General features: G+C 32.3%; 1 protein-coding gene and 1 pseudogene across 1 annotated transcript in view; one reads left to right on the top strand and one right to left on the bottom strand.

Moving 5' to 3' along the window:
* Window positions 1-520: 520 nt before the first annotated feature.
* On the bottom strand, window positions 521-11,221 carry LOC108913068 (annotated as a pseudogene).
* Window positions 11,222-11,905: 684 nt separating this feature from the next.
* LOC108913067 (alpha-aminoadipic semialdehyde synthase, mitochondrial) overlaps window positions 11,906-16,797 on the top strand; it is a 10,429-nt gene continuing 5,537 nt past the window's right edge. Inside the window, exons 1-3 of the mRNA XM_023455565.1 lie at window positions 11,906-12,121; window positions 14,036-15,322; window positions 15,973-16,043. Of these exons, the coding sequence (XP_023311333.1) occupies window positions 12,065-12,121; window positions 14,036-15,322; window positions 15,973-16,043 (1,415 nt within the window). The 5' untranslated portion in view covers window positions 11,906-12,064. The remainder of the gene's footprint in view (window positions 12,122-14,035; window positions 15,323-15,972; window positions 16,044-16,797) is intronic.

Genomic DNA, 16,797 nt, shown 5'->3' with positions numbered 1-16,797 from the left:
GGGAAAGAGGTGTTCCACGAAAAACGATCCCTCTCCATGGAAATTACCGTAGGGTTGTCCCTGTAACGATTCAAGGTGAAACTACTCAGTACTGCTGAACTGTGTACTGCTGCAGCTACCAGGCCTAACCACATGAGCTTCTCAAGAGGATGCCTTCTCTTGATTATGTGGGATAAACCATGGATCGAAGTATTTTCGAAAAAGAAAATGACGAATTCCCACACCATCTTTAGTTTGGATACGGTTGACTCTGTTAGTCTTGATTTTATGAGGCATCTGCATTTTTTGAAGATCATTGTTGTTAGGGGCACTGTCGATAGTAGTATAGACGACTTTGTTCAGTCAATAGGTACAGTATTAAAGTCAAATAATAAATAATGGTGTTATGAATACTTTATTGTCCAAATTATCTGTGATTTTGAATTGGTGGCTCTATTACCTACATACGAATTAGTATTACGAATACAAAAGAAAAGATAACAATAGTAAATAGCTATCGATGAATAGGCTTTGTTACTCTTCACGTTCCACAGGGTGATTCATATCTTATCTATAAAACTATGGAGATGCAACCCCCCAAAAAAAAACAAATATCACCAAAAAATATTTACAGGTTTCCGGAAAACTACTACGGTTTTCATAATGCTCTTATTATTGTGATTTCTTGTCTTACAACTGATCAACATCATGTACAGTGTGTCCAAGCATTAGTACCAGCAGATTACCCGTTAAGGGTTAGATTTTGTGAATGGTCGTCACAAACAAAATGTTCAAAATATACAAATTACTACTGACTACTGGTGTATTATATTGTTACAGATGAAGGTATATTTAGGTAATCCAGTCCACTAAATAATTTTAGAAGTATCCTTTTTGATTTCTCTTTCACCCTGTTGTATTTGTTTGAATCCATTATACAGGGTTGTCTTCATAATTTTTTAACGCCTTATATTTTTTTTACCTTTCGATCTAGGAAAAACTGATAGAGGTTTTAGGAAATTTTCTTGCGATTTCAAAGCAATATAAGGGTTTATCTGAAGGATCTGTACAACGCTCCATCAGATATAGTAGTACAGCTCAAAATAAGTGGATTTAACTAAACTTGCACAGACCCTTTGGAGACACCCTGTGTACAGATATAGCACTCAAAACCAGCTACATTCACTTTAAGAACAACTTTAAATGTAGTAAATTTCTAATATGGCTACCAATAAATAATTTTTCAATAAGTCATTTTATTCTATTAATGTAATAGTATCAGAAATTGGCCAGGAGAAACATTTTATGTTTATTTCAATCAATTTTGTACATTTTAAAACTGTTCTCGTGATGGTCATATTTTGTTCTCAAAAAAATTGCCGGACATAATGTTGTAACTCTGCATAGTCTTGCTACGGATAAAACAAACGTAAAACGCATTTACAAAACTTATGTGGGTGGCCCCGGTTCGATGGCATATGCTGCCCGGAGAAGAGCCTAATGGATTTGTGTTTATTTTATGCTGCTGTCGTTTGTATCCGTATCGAATTCTGAAAAAAAACTGGCCACTTTTTTAAAGGAGCCCCAAGAGGGGTTCATGTTCGGGGGACAACGCAGGAAAAGAGACACACATGTTGCTCAAATTATGTCATTTATTTGTTGTTGAGAGATTGTTTAATATTCGAGTGCAATGTTTAGCTCCACGTCTAAGAAGGGTTCACTTTCTTGCTACCTAAAAAGAAATTCGAGACTCCTTGAAGATACATTTTGAACTGCAACGTTTTTCAGAACTGAAACAGCGTGATTTTTTGAAAACATGCCTTATTCTCTGGCATTAGACAGGGTGCCCATCGAAAAGAGAAAAAAGAGAGATTTGCCCCTTGGTAGGCGCTGAAGAAATTATAAATTTCTGTTCTTGCTACACTCACACCGTGTACCAAATTCGATTTTTCTAAATTCAAATATAACTAATATTGATTTTTCTCGAAATTTGAAACCTTAGGTTAGTTGCGTTAAATCACCATATTTTGGGTTCCCCTACAGCCCCAGATCTGTGTCGGTTTTTATGAGGAACACCCTGTGTATTGCACTTGCAATAAAATTTTCTATAATTTTTTTGTGACACGAATGATTTTAGAGTTATTTTAAGTTTATTTAACTACATAATATTTGCTGGAAAATGACTCGTTTTTCGAATAAAATGGAGGAAATCTTTTTTTTTTTTTCGAATATAAGGCTGAAATTGAAGAGTTTTTAATGAAAGAGCACCCTGTATTGTTTTATAGTAATAACAAAGTACCTAGATCTAAAAACTTGTTTTACGTTCACCTTCATCTAATAAATTTATCAAGAAATTGGCAATTTTATGATGAAATTGAAGATTGTAGAATCAGTTTTAATTTATTAACCAATTTTGAGAACAGAAAGAATTATTACAGAAAACCTTATAAATTTTCTGTAATACTTAATTCTCATATATACAATAAAATTTCGTATGAATGTTCTTTTGCGATTCTCAAAAATATATATGCATATACAGGGTGTGCCATTTAACACTCCCGCTGCCAATATCTCCGAAATGAAGAAATTTCTTTTAGTTCCGGAAACTGGGATTGTTAGGTCCCTCGAATAGCTTCAAATTGTAATTAGAACTGTTAGTTCAAATCTTTCTGTATAGATGGCGTGGCGATACTAAGAAATGTTTTGATCCCTGAAACATGGAAATGCAGTCCATCTGAAAGATTGTTAAATTTTGAGAAATTTTTGTAATATAAAGTTTTTCCCTATATTTATTTGTTTTCGGGATATGTCGACTTCATTATGCAATTTATGATATAACATGAAAATCTATTATTTTATCTAAATCACACCAGGACAAAATATTATATTTTAAAATATTGTTATAATGATTTTATTCACACCAGATACTAATCAACCAACAATAAATTAAAAAAAAAAACAAATTGTCAACAACAGAAAAAAGATTGTACAATTGTAAATCGTATAACTAGTATAGTTAAATTGAAAGACGCAAACTGATAAAACTGTAATTATTGGAAAACTAATATGTGTCATCTGTCATTGTTTTATTTTAAACAAATGACATTAGCCACCTATAACTGTATTTTTTAATAACATTTGATAAAATGCGGTTCGTCTCTGCCCCTTATAACATTTACCATTGTACAATTTTTTTCTGTAGTTGTAGTTTTTTTTATAACTTATTGTTTGTTAGTTTATGTGATGAGAATAAAGCCATTATAATAATATTTTAAAAGAATATTTTGCCTCAGTGTGATTTAAATAATAAAATTGATTTTCCTGTTTCATCATACATTGCATATTGAAGTCGACATATCTCGAAAACAAGTAAATATAGGGAAAAACTTTATATTACAAAAATTACTCAAAATTTAATGATTTTTCAGATGGATTGTATTTCCACGTTCCATGGAACAAAAATTTGTTAGTATCGCCACGCCATCTATACAGAAAGTTTTGAACTAACAATTCTAACTACAACTTGAATCTATTCGAGGGACCTAACAACCCCAATTTCCGGAACTAAAATAAATTTCTTCATTTCGGATATATTGGCAGCGGGAGTGTTAAATAGCACACCCTGTATATGTATATATTGTACTGTATACTTGATGTTGCATGAAGGTATTGGTCAAAGTCCTTGAGGTCATTCTGAATAAAAAAGTTATAATATACATGAGTTCAATTCTCTAGTACGTCATGCAACACCCTGTATATTTTATTTTAAAGTTGGTAATGCTACGTTTTGTCAATAAATTGCCAGTTTATTGTAATATGTAAAATAGTGCTACATACAGAGTGTACCATTGAAAACTTTGCACCCGGCTTATCTTGAACTACGTTCCAAAATATTAAAATTGCCGCGACACGTCCATTTTGTTTTCGAGGGGGACACATTTTTTTATAGTTTTCCCTTTGGCACTTTGAACAATTAATTAAATGATTAATATAAAATAATCTTTTATTTCCAGGCATAAGTAAACAATTTTTTTCAACAACAGATGAACTAAAATTGAAAAAAATTACATAATGACAACCAGAATTAAAAACACTTTCGAATGAGGTGTCGCTCGAGTGCCATGTAAGATTCTAAAGTTGAATGCGCCCCGCGAAGATGGTTGTTCTGGCGAGTCTGTATTTAACGCTAAAATGTGTCCTCCTCGGAAATAAAATGGACGTGTCGCGGCAATTTTAATATTTTGGAACGTAGTTCAAAATAATCCGGGTGCAAAGTTTTCAATGGTACACCCTGTATAGTGAAAATAGTGAATTGTTACAATTATTCATTATGTTATAGATAAATGTAAAACACGTTTAAGTAATACTGACAATCGTGTGAAATAAGTGACAAATCGAAAACATGAAACTAAAACTAATCAAAATTTAATATTTGTTGAAAGAGAAGCAATTTCTTTTTGTATTTGAATTCCATCATCTACTATAGAATATAATAAGTCTTACTTGGTTTAAAAATTAAGGCCTCAACTCGTATAAGTGGCAATTCGTAAAATATTGTGAACAGAAATGCTATAATAAATACCAAGAACATATCAGCAAAGGCGTCATATACCTAAAACAAATTTTACTAACGTTATTCTTTTATTTCCGTCGTCTAAATGATAATTTCTACAAAGAAATAACTTTCAAATTGCATTTTTCCCACATTTCCGAGAGAAAGGAGTAAACAATTACTTTATGCAATACTCAAATAATAAAAATATTATTCCCACTCAGGGTCACTTTTTACAATCTTACACAGAAAATCATATTGCTAATAGAAATAGCTTTTATTAAATTCTATGTAAATTTGCTAATTTTACTCAGTAAATATATTTATATACACCCTGTAGGAAAATAAAAAATTACGACCCAGTATGCATTACTATCTCTATCACATCTAAACGATCTCTTAAAATATACAATGGAAAATGTGGTAGATTGTAATACAATTGAAGCAGATAAAAGTTTGATACCTAATGACGTGCATTACCCTAAAAAAAAAAACAAAATTTTCTTATTAAAAATTAATTCTAAAATAACAATTAAGCCATATTTTCATAGAAATATATTTATATGGAACTTTGCTTATATCAGATGTTCTTATCGAGATAATTATTCTACTATCCATAACTTATTGTACTTACTACGTTCATATTAGAAAACGTCATGGGTGCTTTTCCAGCAGCATTTTTGTACAACTGGACGATACTGTGTGTTAAAAATATTCCATAGGTAATCCGTCCCAAAACTTTAAACACGTGCGCTGATAGGAAATCATTGATAATGCCTGTGACAATCAGAAAGGATGTTTTCGGTTATTGTTAACATATCCAGGGTTACCTGAGATCTTCACTAAAATTTAATGGCGGAATCTACGTTACATTAACGAAAAAGGATCCTATAAACATGCGTCCTTTGTTTTAAAGTATAAATTATTACAGGCCACGTGACTAGCAATGGAACAGTAATTTTATTTCCTTCAAGTGCAACATGGAATAATCCATGTCTTATCGTTAGCTCTGAACACTTTGTATGTTTACAGGAACTTTTCTTTATTAATTATGATGTAGAATCTACCATTAAAATTGGTTAAGCTGTCATGAAAATCCACACAGTGAGGTTCGTAAAATAGGAGAACAGTCACAAATTATGTGAATATTAGACGTTTACATTGTGATTATTTTTAAAATTGTGAAATTATTACCAACAAATTGTAGATTTTTTCAAATGTTCAAACATTGAAACCTTATAAAGTTATTTATTTCGGTGTATAGTGACATCGTGTTTGGGTGTCTTTACGAAAGAAAATATAGGTACGAGTCACGAAAGATGAGATTTGGCAACAAGGCATGTCATAGTTCACAACTGGTTGATTATATGACCTCCATCCAAAGTCATACATAACAATGGACATAATGTAATCCTTGAAAAAGGTTAAACAATAATAAAATAATTAAAAACTATATAACTATAAATCTAAATCATTTTTTTACCACCTAGAATCACAAATAATCTAAATTTTCGTTGATACTCTTATGGAACTTAAACTCACCCCCATGCCCGTGCATACAGCACCACATGATCCACACAACCCCTGCAGTCCACGCCGATCTAGAAAAAGCCAAAAAGAATGACGTTTCCAACCTATTATAGTCGTGATTTTCCAAGTAAAATATTCCGCTGCAAAACACAGTCGCTGACATTACAACAAATGATGTCGTCCAGAGCCCCACATTCACCCACTTATTTACCACTACCTTCATGTCTCTAGTCTGAAACACGAAATATCCGAAGGCGAGACCAATTATATACGTTGTAGCTCTTACATGGGGTTGGATATAGTATTTTGTGAAATATTCGGTTTGAAACAACTGATTCCTGAAATGTTTAGCGGTTGTACACAAAATTTTGCCGATGTTTCCTTTACTTACGTCACTGGCAAAACTTCCCCGTTGTACTTATTTTTCCAGGCAAAGTAAAAACTGCTGGCAGTCGCCAAAATGAACAGCACGACGACGTTCACATATCCCAATTTGGGCCATTTCCAGAGAGGAAAAAGGACGATGGGGGAGAAAAAGTAAAACGTCATGTCCGTTGAGAGGTACCAGTTCTGATAGATACACTGAAAAATAGATTTTGCTAGCTCTAACAAGAGAGAAGAGGTTATTTATCTCAACAACGAACCAAATATAAAATGTATGTATAAACGAACGAAATAGCTACAAAGAATTACTAACAGTAAATAAATCGCAGTACAAAGACTTGATCGGCAGAAATATTTTTTGCAAATAGTTTACTATTTTTGGAAGCGTTGACTCTACCGAATACTTACTAGAGGTGTGGGATTTGTATACGCCTGAATGTGCAACAGTGCGGACCACCAATAATCCTGGCAAGGTTTCTGATGGTTCACGTACACGTATTCCTGTAATGGCCCAGTGCCCAAAAATTGTACCATTGACACGTAGAATAATATCACAACTGACAGAGGCAGGGTAATGCGGATGTAACGGTGTAAATAGAACAAGATCAGATTGAATCTGCCGGTTTTTGTGACGTGCTCGAAGAAACCTATGGAGACCAGCATGCCGCTGGTCATGAAGAAGGAATCAACGGTGATGGTGCTTCCAAGAACTAGAGTGCTGGATAATTGGACGATCCACTAAAATAATATAAAGTAACTATACCAACTTAATAATAATAACAATAAACGATGTATGATTTAAAAATTACGTAGCTAATTTTCGACTTAAAATGATCTTACGTCAATTTCCTCCAACTGATTCACTACTGGATACATTATGTACATTATATATCTATGACCAATCACAACCGAGCAAGAGCTAAAAATTCTTAACCCGTGAATGAAGTCCAATTCCTTCTTACCAGTGTCTTCTCTCATAACCCTACGGAAGTTCCTGAGGGCAGAGAAGGTGTCAACAAATATGCCTTTACTCTCTAGAAAAGAATATAGATATAAATAAAATATACTGAATTTATGATATAATTTTGTTATATTTTTTTTGCATAACTTACCTTCATTTGACTGAAAGTCCATAACTGCTGCAGTTAGACCCAAGATTATAAAAGTACCCAAAAATGATCTGAAAAAAAATACGGTTTTAATGTTAAGACAGTATACCAGTCTGTGTAAAAGTCTTGAAAACATTAGCGATCAAATTAAAGGCTAACTGGTTCTTGCTCTCCAATTAGGTACTAAAAATATCAATCAACTTGATATATTGTTCATTCTACCAATAACACGAAAAAATTAGTCCAGTCATTATAGACATGAAACTGCCTGTTTCGGGAAAAAAATACTATTAGAAGTTTATCTGCGGAATATTGTTCGGAAACCTGTTATAAACAAAATATCAAAAAATCATTTCGAAGCTAGTTGGGAAACTTTGTTTAAACAATGGTTAAAGTTATGGAAAAGTGGTTTTTTGACTCGCGTAAAAAAAACTATTATTTATAGCGAAAAAAAGTTTATACAAAAAAAGTAGGTATTAAATAAGCCTATAAAATGAGACAAGTCCGATTAAATTCCGATAATTTATTTATGCGCAGGAGCTCAAAAATGGTCGAAAATGGCCGTTTTTTCAATTGCTAATTATTAATGCAATTTTCATCGCAGACACTTGTAATTCAGGATTTTTGAGGCTTTTTACACCCTTAATATGTGGTAAAAATTTCAACCCGAAAGCTTCATTGGTTTGGCGTTGGCTGAATTTGTTATCTAAGAAGATGCTATTTTCAATTGATTTTTCCCAAGCTCAAAGGCGTTGTATGGTTTCGATCATTAGTTGTTTTTTTACCTAAATAGTTGTATTGACATATGCATTTACTGAGAATTTAATTTTTCAAATTTAATTTGTTTAAAAATGACTAAAAAAATGTTAATATTTGTTAAATTGTTAAGATAGGTCATTATTATAAAATGAAATAGTAACCTCTATAGTTTAGTTAGTACTATTTTTCTTCGAATTTTAAAAAGAAATCGTTGTTCTAAGTTGACTAGAAGCTGAGATATATTTTTTTTATTTAATCGCAGTTAATTATTAACATTAAGTACCGAAATTTGGCGAGAATATACATTAAGAGCTATATTTTCATGTCCTACATTAACATTAAGGTGAATTCAACTATTTAATTTCGAAAAAGAAGATAGCGGCGATGCGTTCTATTACTTGGTCTAGCGAACGAGTGGAGAAAGCGAGGCTTGAACGGCTTCAAATCGATGGAGCTAGAAAAATTTGCCATATCTTGGTTAACAATAAACCTATCGAGATGATTCTTTTTTAAATTTGTGGTAGCGCGAAAATTCATGAGCATTGAAGGTATTGTATTAACATTATTTCAACCCGAGATTTAATTTTTTATTTAGCCTCGCTCTTCCCACTCGTTCGCTAGACCGAGTAATAGAACGCATCGCCGCTATCTTCTTTTGTGCAATTAAATAGTTGAATTCACCTTAATGTTAATGTAGGACATGAAAATATAATTAATCTATACTCTCTCCAAATTTAGGCTCTTAATAATTAAGGACACTGCGATTAAATAAAAAAAAATTGTTTCAGCTTCTAATCAACTTAGAACAACGATTTTTTTTAAATTCGAAGAAAAATAGTACTAACTGAACTATAGAGGTTACTATTTCATTTTATAATAATTGCTTTTAACAATTTAATATATATTAACATTTATTCAAAGTAATTTTTAAACAAATTAAATTTGAAAAATTAAATTCTCAGTAAATTCATATGTCAATACAACTATTTAGGTACAAAAACAACTAATGATCGAAACTCTACAACGCCTTTGAGCTTGGGAAAACTCAGTTGAAAATAGCATCTTCTTAGATAACAAATTCCGCCAACTAATGAAGCTTTTGGGCTGAATTTTTTTTTTACCACTTATTAAGGGTGCAAATAGCCTCAAAAATCCTGAATTATAAGTGTCTGCGATAAAAATTGCATTAATTATTATAGAAATTGAAAAAAACGACCATTTTCGACCATTTTTGAGCTCTTGCGCATAAACAAATTATCGGAATTTAATCGGACTTGTCTTATTTTAGAGATTATAATACTTACCCTTTTTGTATAAACTTTTTTTCGCTATGAATAACAGTTTTTTACGCGAGTCTAAAACCCACTTTTCCATAACTTTGACCATTGTTTTAACAAAGTTTCCCAACTAGTCTCGAGTTGATTTTTTGATATTTTGTTTATAACACATTTCTGAACAATATTTCGCAAAAAAACTTCTAATAGTATTTTTTCCCCGAAAAAAAGCTATAATAATGGGCCTAAATGCTTGTTTAGCAAATACTATTCAAATCTTGTATGTTATATAGATTTTTATTTTATTCCGTCTTATAGTACTTATGTCTTTATACATAATGTCAATTGTCTTCTTTTTTCATTTGGTTAAACTTTTCTTAATTACTTCATGGCAAATATCAATTTTTCCCCCCTTTTCGCCAATTTAGCTCGAATTTAATATCGGAAAATTTCTCGGAAAAATATTGTTAGATGTTTTTTCTTATTCACTGATGCTCCCAAAAAAACTGTCCATTTTTGAATACAAAAGCGATGTTTCACAACCTCAAATAAATAACTTTTATAAATCTATAAAAAAAATATTCCTCACAAAACAATATATTGTGTCTTCCCCATCACTGGTTGGTTCAACACGCTGTGGCAATGTCTTTCATTCAGGCTAATGGCAATATCTAAACCCTCTGCCATTTCCATTATAGTTTTATTAAAATGTCGTAAAATGTCCTCTCTTGGGCAAGAATGTGGCACACAAACCGACCATCCTGGATAAGATTTTTCAACACTTACATAGACTTTCTCAAACCGCTGCAAAAAAATATATGTTATCACTACCACCAAATTTACTTGAATCTACAGAATAATCTGTGTAATAATAAAACTTGAATAGCTCGGATCCAAATTTGGGTATAGTAAAAATGTACATATAATATCGGTTAATGTGAAAAATATCATATTACTTCAATGTTGTACTGTTGCTTACCTTTTCGGAAATATTATGGAAAGACAATATCTTTTGCATCAGCTGCTTGCTTGCTTTCATTCTAAGTAAGCAATGTTTGCCGTAAATTGGACCGAATTCTGTATTTTTGTAAATTTTGAGACATTGGATAAAAGACCCATAGTCTACTAGGTTTCCTAGTAATACACCAGCTTGTAGTTTGGAAGATGAATCAAACACTGAAAATTGATTTCCAAAAGCTAATTTATATCTAAAACAACAAGTAACACTTACTTTGTAATGCCCATGGTTCAAAAGCTCTTAAACCAATTTTAAACTGCTTTGTGTGATTCTTGCACAGTTGATTTTCTACATTTCCCAAAGCGTATACGTTTAATATTTGATTCAGTAGGAGTCCCTGTTTCATGGTCAATTTAACTCGTTCGCGATTCGATTTCTTTTTCGTTATTTTTGCGTTCGTATTCTTTTCATCCATCTCCTTCACCAGTTCAGTTGTGTAACCATTATTTAGTCCATCAACAGAATCTGATGATTCTGTTGACACTTCGGGTTTTAGGAAAACGTCTTTATTAGAATAATATCGAAAGGGAATAAGATGTAATGGTACGACGGTTATATTGGAACTTTTAACAATTTCAATATTTGAGATTACCAGCAGCAAAATCGTAAGATACATGTTGATATTCTTTTCTATAAGATCCTTCTATACTTTAAGGTCCACTTTATAGTATTCTTGTACTGTTATAATTCTTTTGAAATAGAACAAAGTGAAAGACTGACAAAGTAAAACTTCTTTTAAAGAGTAATTGTATGTTATTACTGCAAATGCAAGAAATTGAAGTTTAGTTTGCAACTTACTGGCTATTGTCCGTCAAGTCAAGGTTTTTTAAAATTATATACAATTATAATTGAGAGTAATAATCGTTTCAGGAAATTTCAAAATATTGTTTACTTCAAATTCAAATTAATTTATTTTCTTTTAGACAATCATAAATTGTATAACAATAGACAAATTAAACAATGACCCACACGAAATGTGTTGTACAAAACGCACTTCAGCATTTGCTATAGAGAAAATTAAATAATTATATAGGCAGCCTTAGATTTATGCGACATATTTAAAAATTTAAGCCAGCATAACTGAAATAGAAACTTTTTTGTTAGCAATGGAAAATTTTAAATTAACTGAAGCAAGCCAATGTTTCATTGATCCCGATACTGCAATACATAAACGTTAGACAAAGTAAAAAATAAGGGCAGAGGTTATGAGATAAGTTCCGACTTTTTTTATTAATGTTATGACAGACTGCAACAGCTCTGATAAAAGCTTATAAGTATTGAAATGCTGATGGAAAGTCAATCAGTTCATCTAAGATGCTGACTGTCTTCGTGGGAAATATCAACAAACGAGCCCTGGTCTTTGGACTGAAAAAGAAATTGATGAAATAAAAAGTTTAATATTATTGAGAAAGTGGATAAATTAAAGTATTTGTGCGCCAAATTTGTGGAAAAATTAAAGATGTTGAAGGTGCGCAGTTGTTTTTTGAAAAGAGAAAAGATTGGGCTTAGGGATTATGTAAGTAAAAAAGTGAAAGGCGATATTAAAAAAAAAATCATACATGAAATAGAACAGAATGGAGCAGAATGAAAAAAAAAATACTTTTTTCGAAAACTGTCGTTAAAAATTGATTTTTGCATTATATTTATTAAGTGTGAAAACAACAGTTTTTTTGATGATAGAAGTTTACCAGTTTATTTGTTATTATTAACAAATTATAACAATAATTTAATTATAAATCAATTTAACAGGTAATCAAAGAATATTTGGTATTAAAATATGTGCAGTACATAAATAAATTAATAATTTTTAATGTCAAAATTATTTCTTCGCATTTTAAATAATTTTTGGACTAGTATACAGTTCTCGAAACAATGTTGTTTGATATTCGACTGCGAAATTCTTTTGCATTCTCGAATGCAAAAGTAGTACTTCGCCATCTAGCATCAAAAATAACTATTCGTATTTAAAAACATTTTTACAGAAATGTCAATGGATTTTGAAATAAAACAAATTACTTCATCCGTATAAGATTAACCTAGAAATAGTGTTTACACATAATGTATTTCAATAAAAGTGACCCAGAGTTCAATGGAACATTTTGCCAAGGTTCAAATAAAATTATTAATAGCTGTTTTACATTGACAATTTATCGATCAATTAATTCATGAAGTCGCTTCATCAAGAAATTGGACAAGTGTAATGCACCAAATCTGCTGTCAAATAACTTCTTGAATTTATTCATCAAGTTCTTGACGAATTAGAGCATGTTATAATTTTCGTCAATTTCTTCGTGAAGTTTGGAAGTACCGATCCAACAGATTTCCACCCTCAGATCAGTAATGAGGTTATGTTATAGGAATATGTAAATAATTGTGTGGCGTCGTACTAGTTTTGCATTGTTTTTACTGATTTGTTACTTACAAACGCTAATATTTATATAACGATATACGGTAACGTGTCAAAACGGTACCGCTGTTGTATCACTACAATTATGAGTGGAAAGGTGACATTTTTTAATTTTATTTGCTTCTTTGATTCGTTGGTAGGACTGATTCACGCGTCAAAAAACTTAATAAAGTCTGTAGCAGTGTAAAACCACACTGTTTACCAATAAATTCGTGAATTAATTCATGAAGAACTCCGTCAATTTATTCATCAATAAATTGTCAATGTAAAACAGCTATAAGCCAAATATTGTTATTTTTTTCGAATTTTTGAATTCCCAGTATACAGACGATTTTTTAAACAAATAAAATGAACTGCGTAGGATACACTTTTTCATAGCTACCTAGATATTTACCAGTCGTTTGAAAAATATAGATTTTATTTATCATGAAAAAAGCACGTTAATTGAAAAAATTATCGCTATTATTATAACAATTACTACCAAAGACAACACATCAAAGAAATCTGTGCTATTATGATACCTACTTTCTAAATTAAACACTATGTATAATAAAGAACAATAACATTATCGATAATATCATATTTATTATTATATTTTGTAATTGTTATATCGTAATAGATTTAGGAAATTTGAATTTCATCTTTACTCATTATCAAATTTATTACGATTGCCGATCAAAAAAGTGGTCAAAACTACTTTGTTATTTTTTTTACATTTCACATGATCGTAACCATCAAAGAATGGATATTGTGAAATATGAAGATAATTATGTTTATTCTTAACCACATATAAATATTTCCATAGTTAAGTAATCCAGAAATATCTCGGTGATACCAAATGTTGTTATTAACGTTGCTATAAATATAAATTCCCATGTGTCAATAATATAATTTATCATAAATACAAACATATTGAGAATAGTTTTCTGTGAGGACATCTCAAATTGCACAAAAATTGTAACTTTAAGAAAGTAGAAACTTATCGTAAGGCTGTATGAGCGAATAAATCTCGTCTTGTTCCAGGCCACTACGAAAAACAAGATCATAGCTATTCGAAGAGAAGACCAAAGTATTTGGGAAAGGAGGGCACCGTTTTCGCCCAGCCACATACGCAAATTGGTCAAGAAAGGCGTGAAAGTCATCGTTCAGCCTAGCAACAGAAGGTCTTACCCCATGCAATCTTATCTAAACGCAGGAGCCATAGTCCAAGAAGACATATCCGAAGCTAGCGTCATTTTCGGTGTGAAACAAGTACCAGTGGACCAGCTAATACCAGACAAAACTTACTGCATATTTTCCCACACGATCAAAGCCCAGGAAACGAACCTTCCCTTACTAGACGCGATACTCGAAAAGCGTATTCGACTCATTGACTACGAGAAACTAATGGACGAAAAGGGGCAACGAGTTGTGGCTTTCGGAAAGATGGCCGGTATAGCTGGTTCGGTGAACATCCTTCACGGGCTTGGGTTGAGGCTTTTGGCCCTTGGACATCACACGCCTTTCATGCACATAGGGCCAGCGCACAACTACAGAAACTCCAGCATGGCAAGACAAGCCGTTAGAGATGCCGGTTACGAGATTGCCTTGGGTCTCATGCCAAAATCTATCGGGCCTTTGACTTTTGTCTTCACTGGTTCCGGCAATGTTTCTCAAGGCTCCCAAGAGGTGTTCCACGAGCTGCCTCATGAATACGTCACGCCCGAACTTTTGAAGAAAGCAGCGGAGCATGGAAGCTTGAATAAGGTCTACGGTTGCGAGGTCCGGAGAAGGCACTACTTGGAAAGAGCCGAGGGTGGTGGTTTTGACCCTGTCGAATACGAAGAACATCCTGAACGATACATTTCGACTTTCAGCAAGAAGATCGCGCCGTACGCTTCTGTCATCATCAACGGTATTTACTGGGCTGTCAACAGCCCTAAACTCCTCACGATTCCCGACGCCAAACACTTGCTGAGACCGGCGCATACCCCTTGGCTCCCAACTTCCTTCGGAGCGCCGGCTTTGCCGCACAGGATGTTGGCTATATGCGATATTTCCGCTGATCCCGGTGGTTCGATTGAGTTTATGAACGAATGTACGACCATAGACACCCCTTTCTGCCTTTACGACGCCGACAGGAACAAAGACACGAATAGCTTCAGCGGACCGGGTGTGTTAGTCTGTAGTATCGATAATATGCCCACCCAGATTCCAAGGGAGAGTACCGACTTTTTTGGAGATCTATTGTATCCGTTTATAACGGATATCTTGCAGAGTGATGCTCAGGAACCTTTGGAGAAGCATAACTTCTCTTCTGTAGTGCACGGGGTAATGTATTTTTTAGCACACAACTATACCGATACCAATATCTATTTTGAATCTTTAAGCTCTTTTCCATTTCTGTTCTGACTGATAAATTATTTCTATTTACATAATAGTGAAGTTTTATGAACGATGATTTTGTACAATTTCAAATTCAACAACAAATCTGCTAGATTGTGACACCTTTACTGTATTTATGTCACTTAAAAGAAAATCACCGCCTACGAAAATAACAAATTGGCACAAATACGTCAGTCCACCATCATTAATACGTACCACAAAAAATATCGGTAAAATTTATACATTATTTAGTACGAGAGATACATTACACAAAATTTAGTTTAGTTTAGTATGAAAAAATACATTGCTGGGCTCACAACAAATTCCAGAACAATTTAAAATGTTTAGATAGATATTCACCCTGTATAGTAAATCACCTTCACTTAAAAACAAACAAGCATATGCTATTCTGTAATCTCTTGATATCATTTATGTTACGAGATAAAATGTTACATTTATTTTATTCATTTTACTTTAATTAAAGATAAGAGTATTATTTGTACACCACGGACAGTAAGTTTTAGGTATATATGTTCTATTATTTATAATACATTTTTAACTTTTTCGTATATTCCACACATTTTTTTTATTTACAGGCCATTATAGCGAGTAACGGAAAACTTACACCCAATTTTGAGTACATTCAAGAATTAAGGAAATCGGCAATGTAAGTTTATTTGAAATACTTATTTACTTAATATTTGCGACAAAAATTGCTGGGACGTCATTGTGTCCAAATAGTCCAGACGGTATCTGTTTCAAAAAGGCCATATTTGGGTGAATAGTATATCCACGGAGATTTTTGGCTTTTTGGCTTTCAAATATCACTAGAAACGAAAATTTTTCTATGCGCATAAAAAAAACGTGGGCTTAACTTTTGGCGGCACAATATCTTTAAAAAATTCGAAAAATGTCATATTTTTCTTCCTATTTAATTATGTATCTTTGCAAGAGTTGATTTTAGGCGAAAATAGAAGAGGAAAAAAATGTTTGTAATTAAATTTTTTACAGAATATGACTAATTACGAATCGAATGAATCATTATTGTAAAAATCGAAAAAATCTTCAAATATGGGGTTAAAAAACATTACTTTTTAGGGAATTTTTTTGGGGTCTTTAAGTTGGGTATAGGACTTTCATACTTGGCTCAAGAAAACTCTATGTTATGTACCAAATTTCTTCAAAATCGGTTTGATAGATTTTGCATAATAATTTTGCAATTCAGATTTTGAAAAAAATATTGCAAATTTTCAAAATTTTGCACAGCAAAAACCAAGGCTCTTGGACACTTGAAAATTGAATCACATATAGAAGGGCTCTCAAGCGTTCAAACTTTTTTTGAAAAATTCGAATCCGTCAATTAGGAGCTCTGGCGCTTGTTTAAACATTGGTCGAATTTTTATACTTATAAACAATTAGAA

Source organism: Anoplophora glabripennis, unplaced genomic scaffold (genome assembly GCF_000390285.2).
Source record: "Anoplophora glabripennis isolate ALB-LARVAE unplaced genomic scaffold, Agla_2.0 scaffold780, whole genome shotgun sequence".
NCBI classification, from domain to species: Eukaryota; Metazoa; Arthropoda; class Insecta; order Coleoptera; family Cerambycidae; genus Anoplophora; species Anoplophora glabripennis.
The sequence above is the reverse complement of the archived record's forward strand: the minus strand, read 5'-3'. Positions and strand labels throughout refer to the sequence as shown.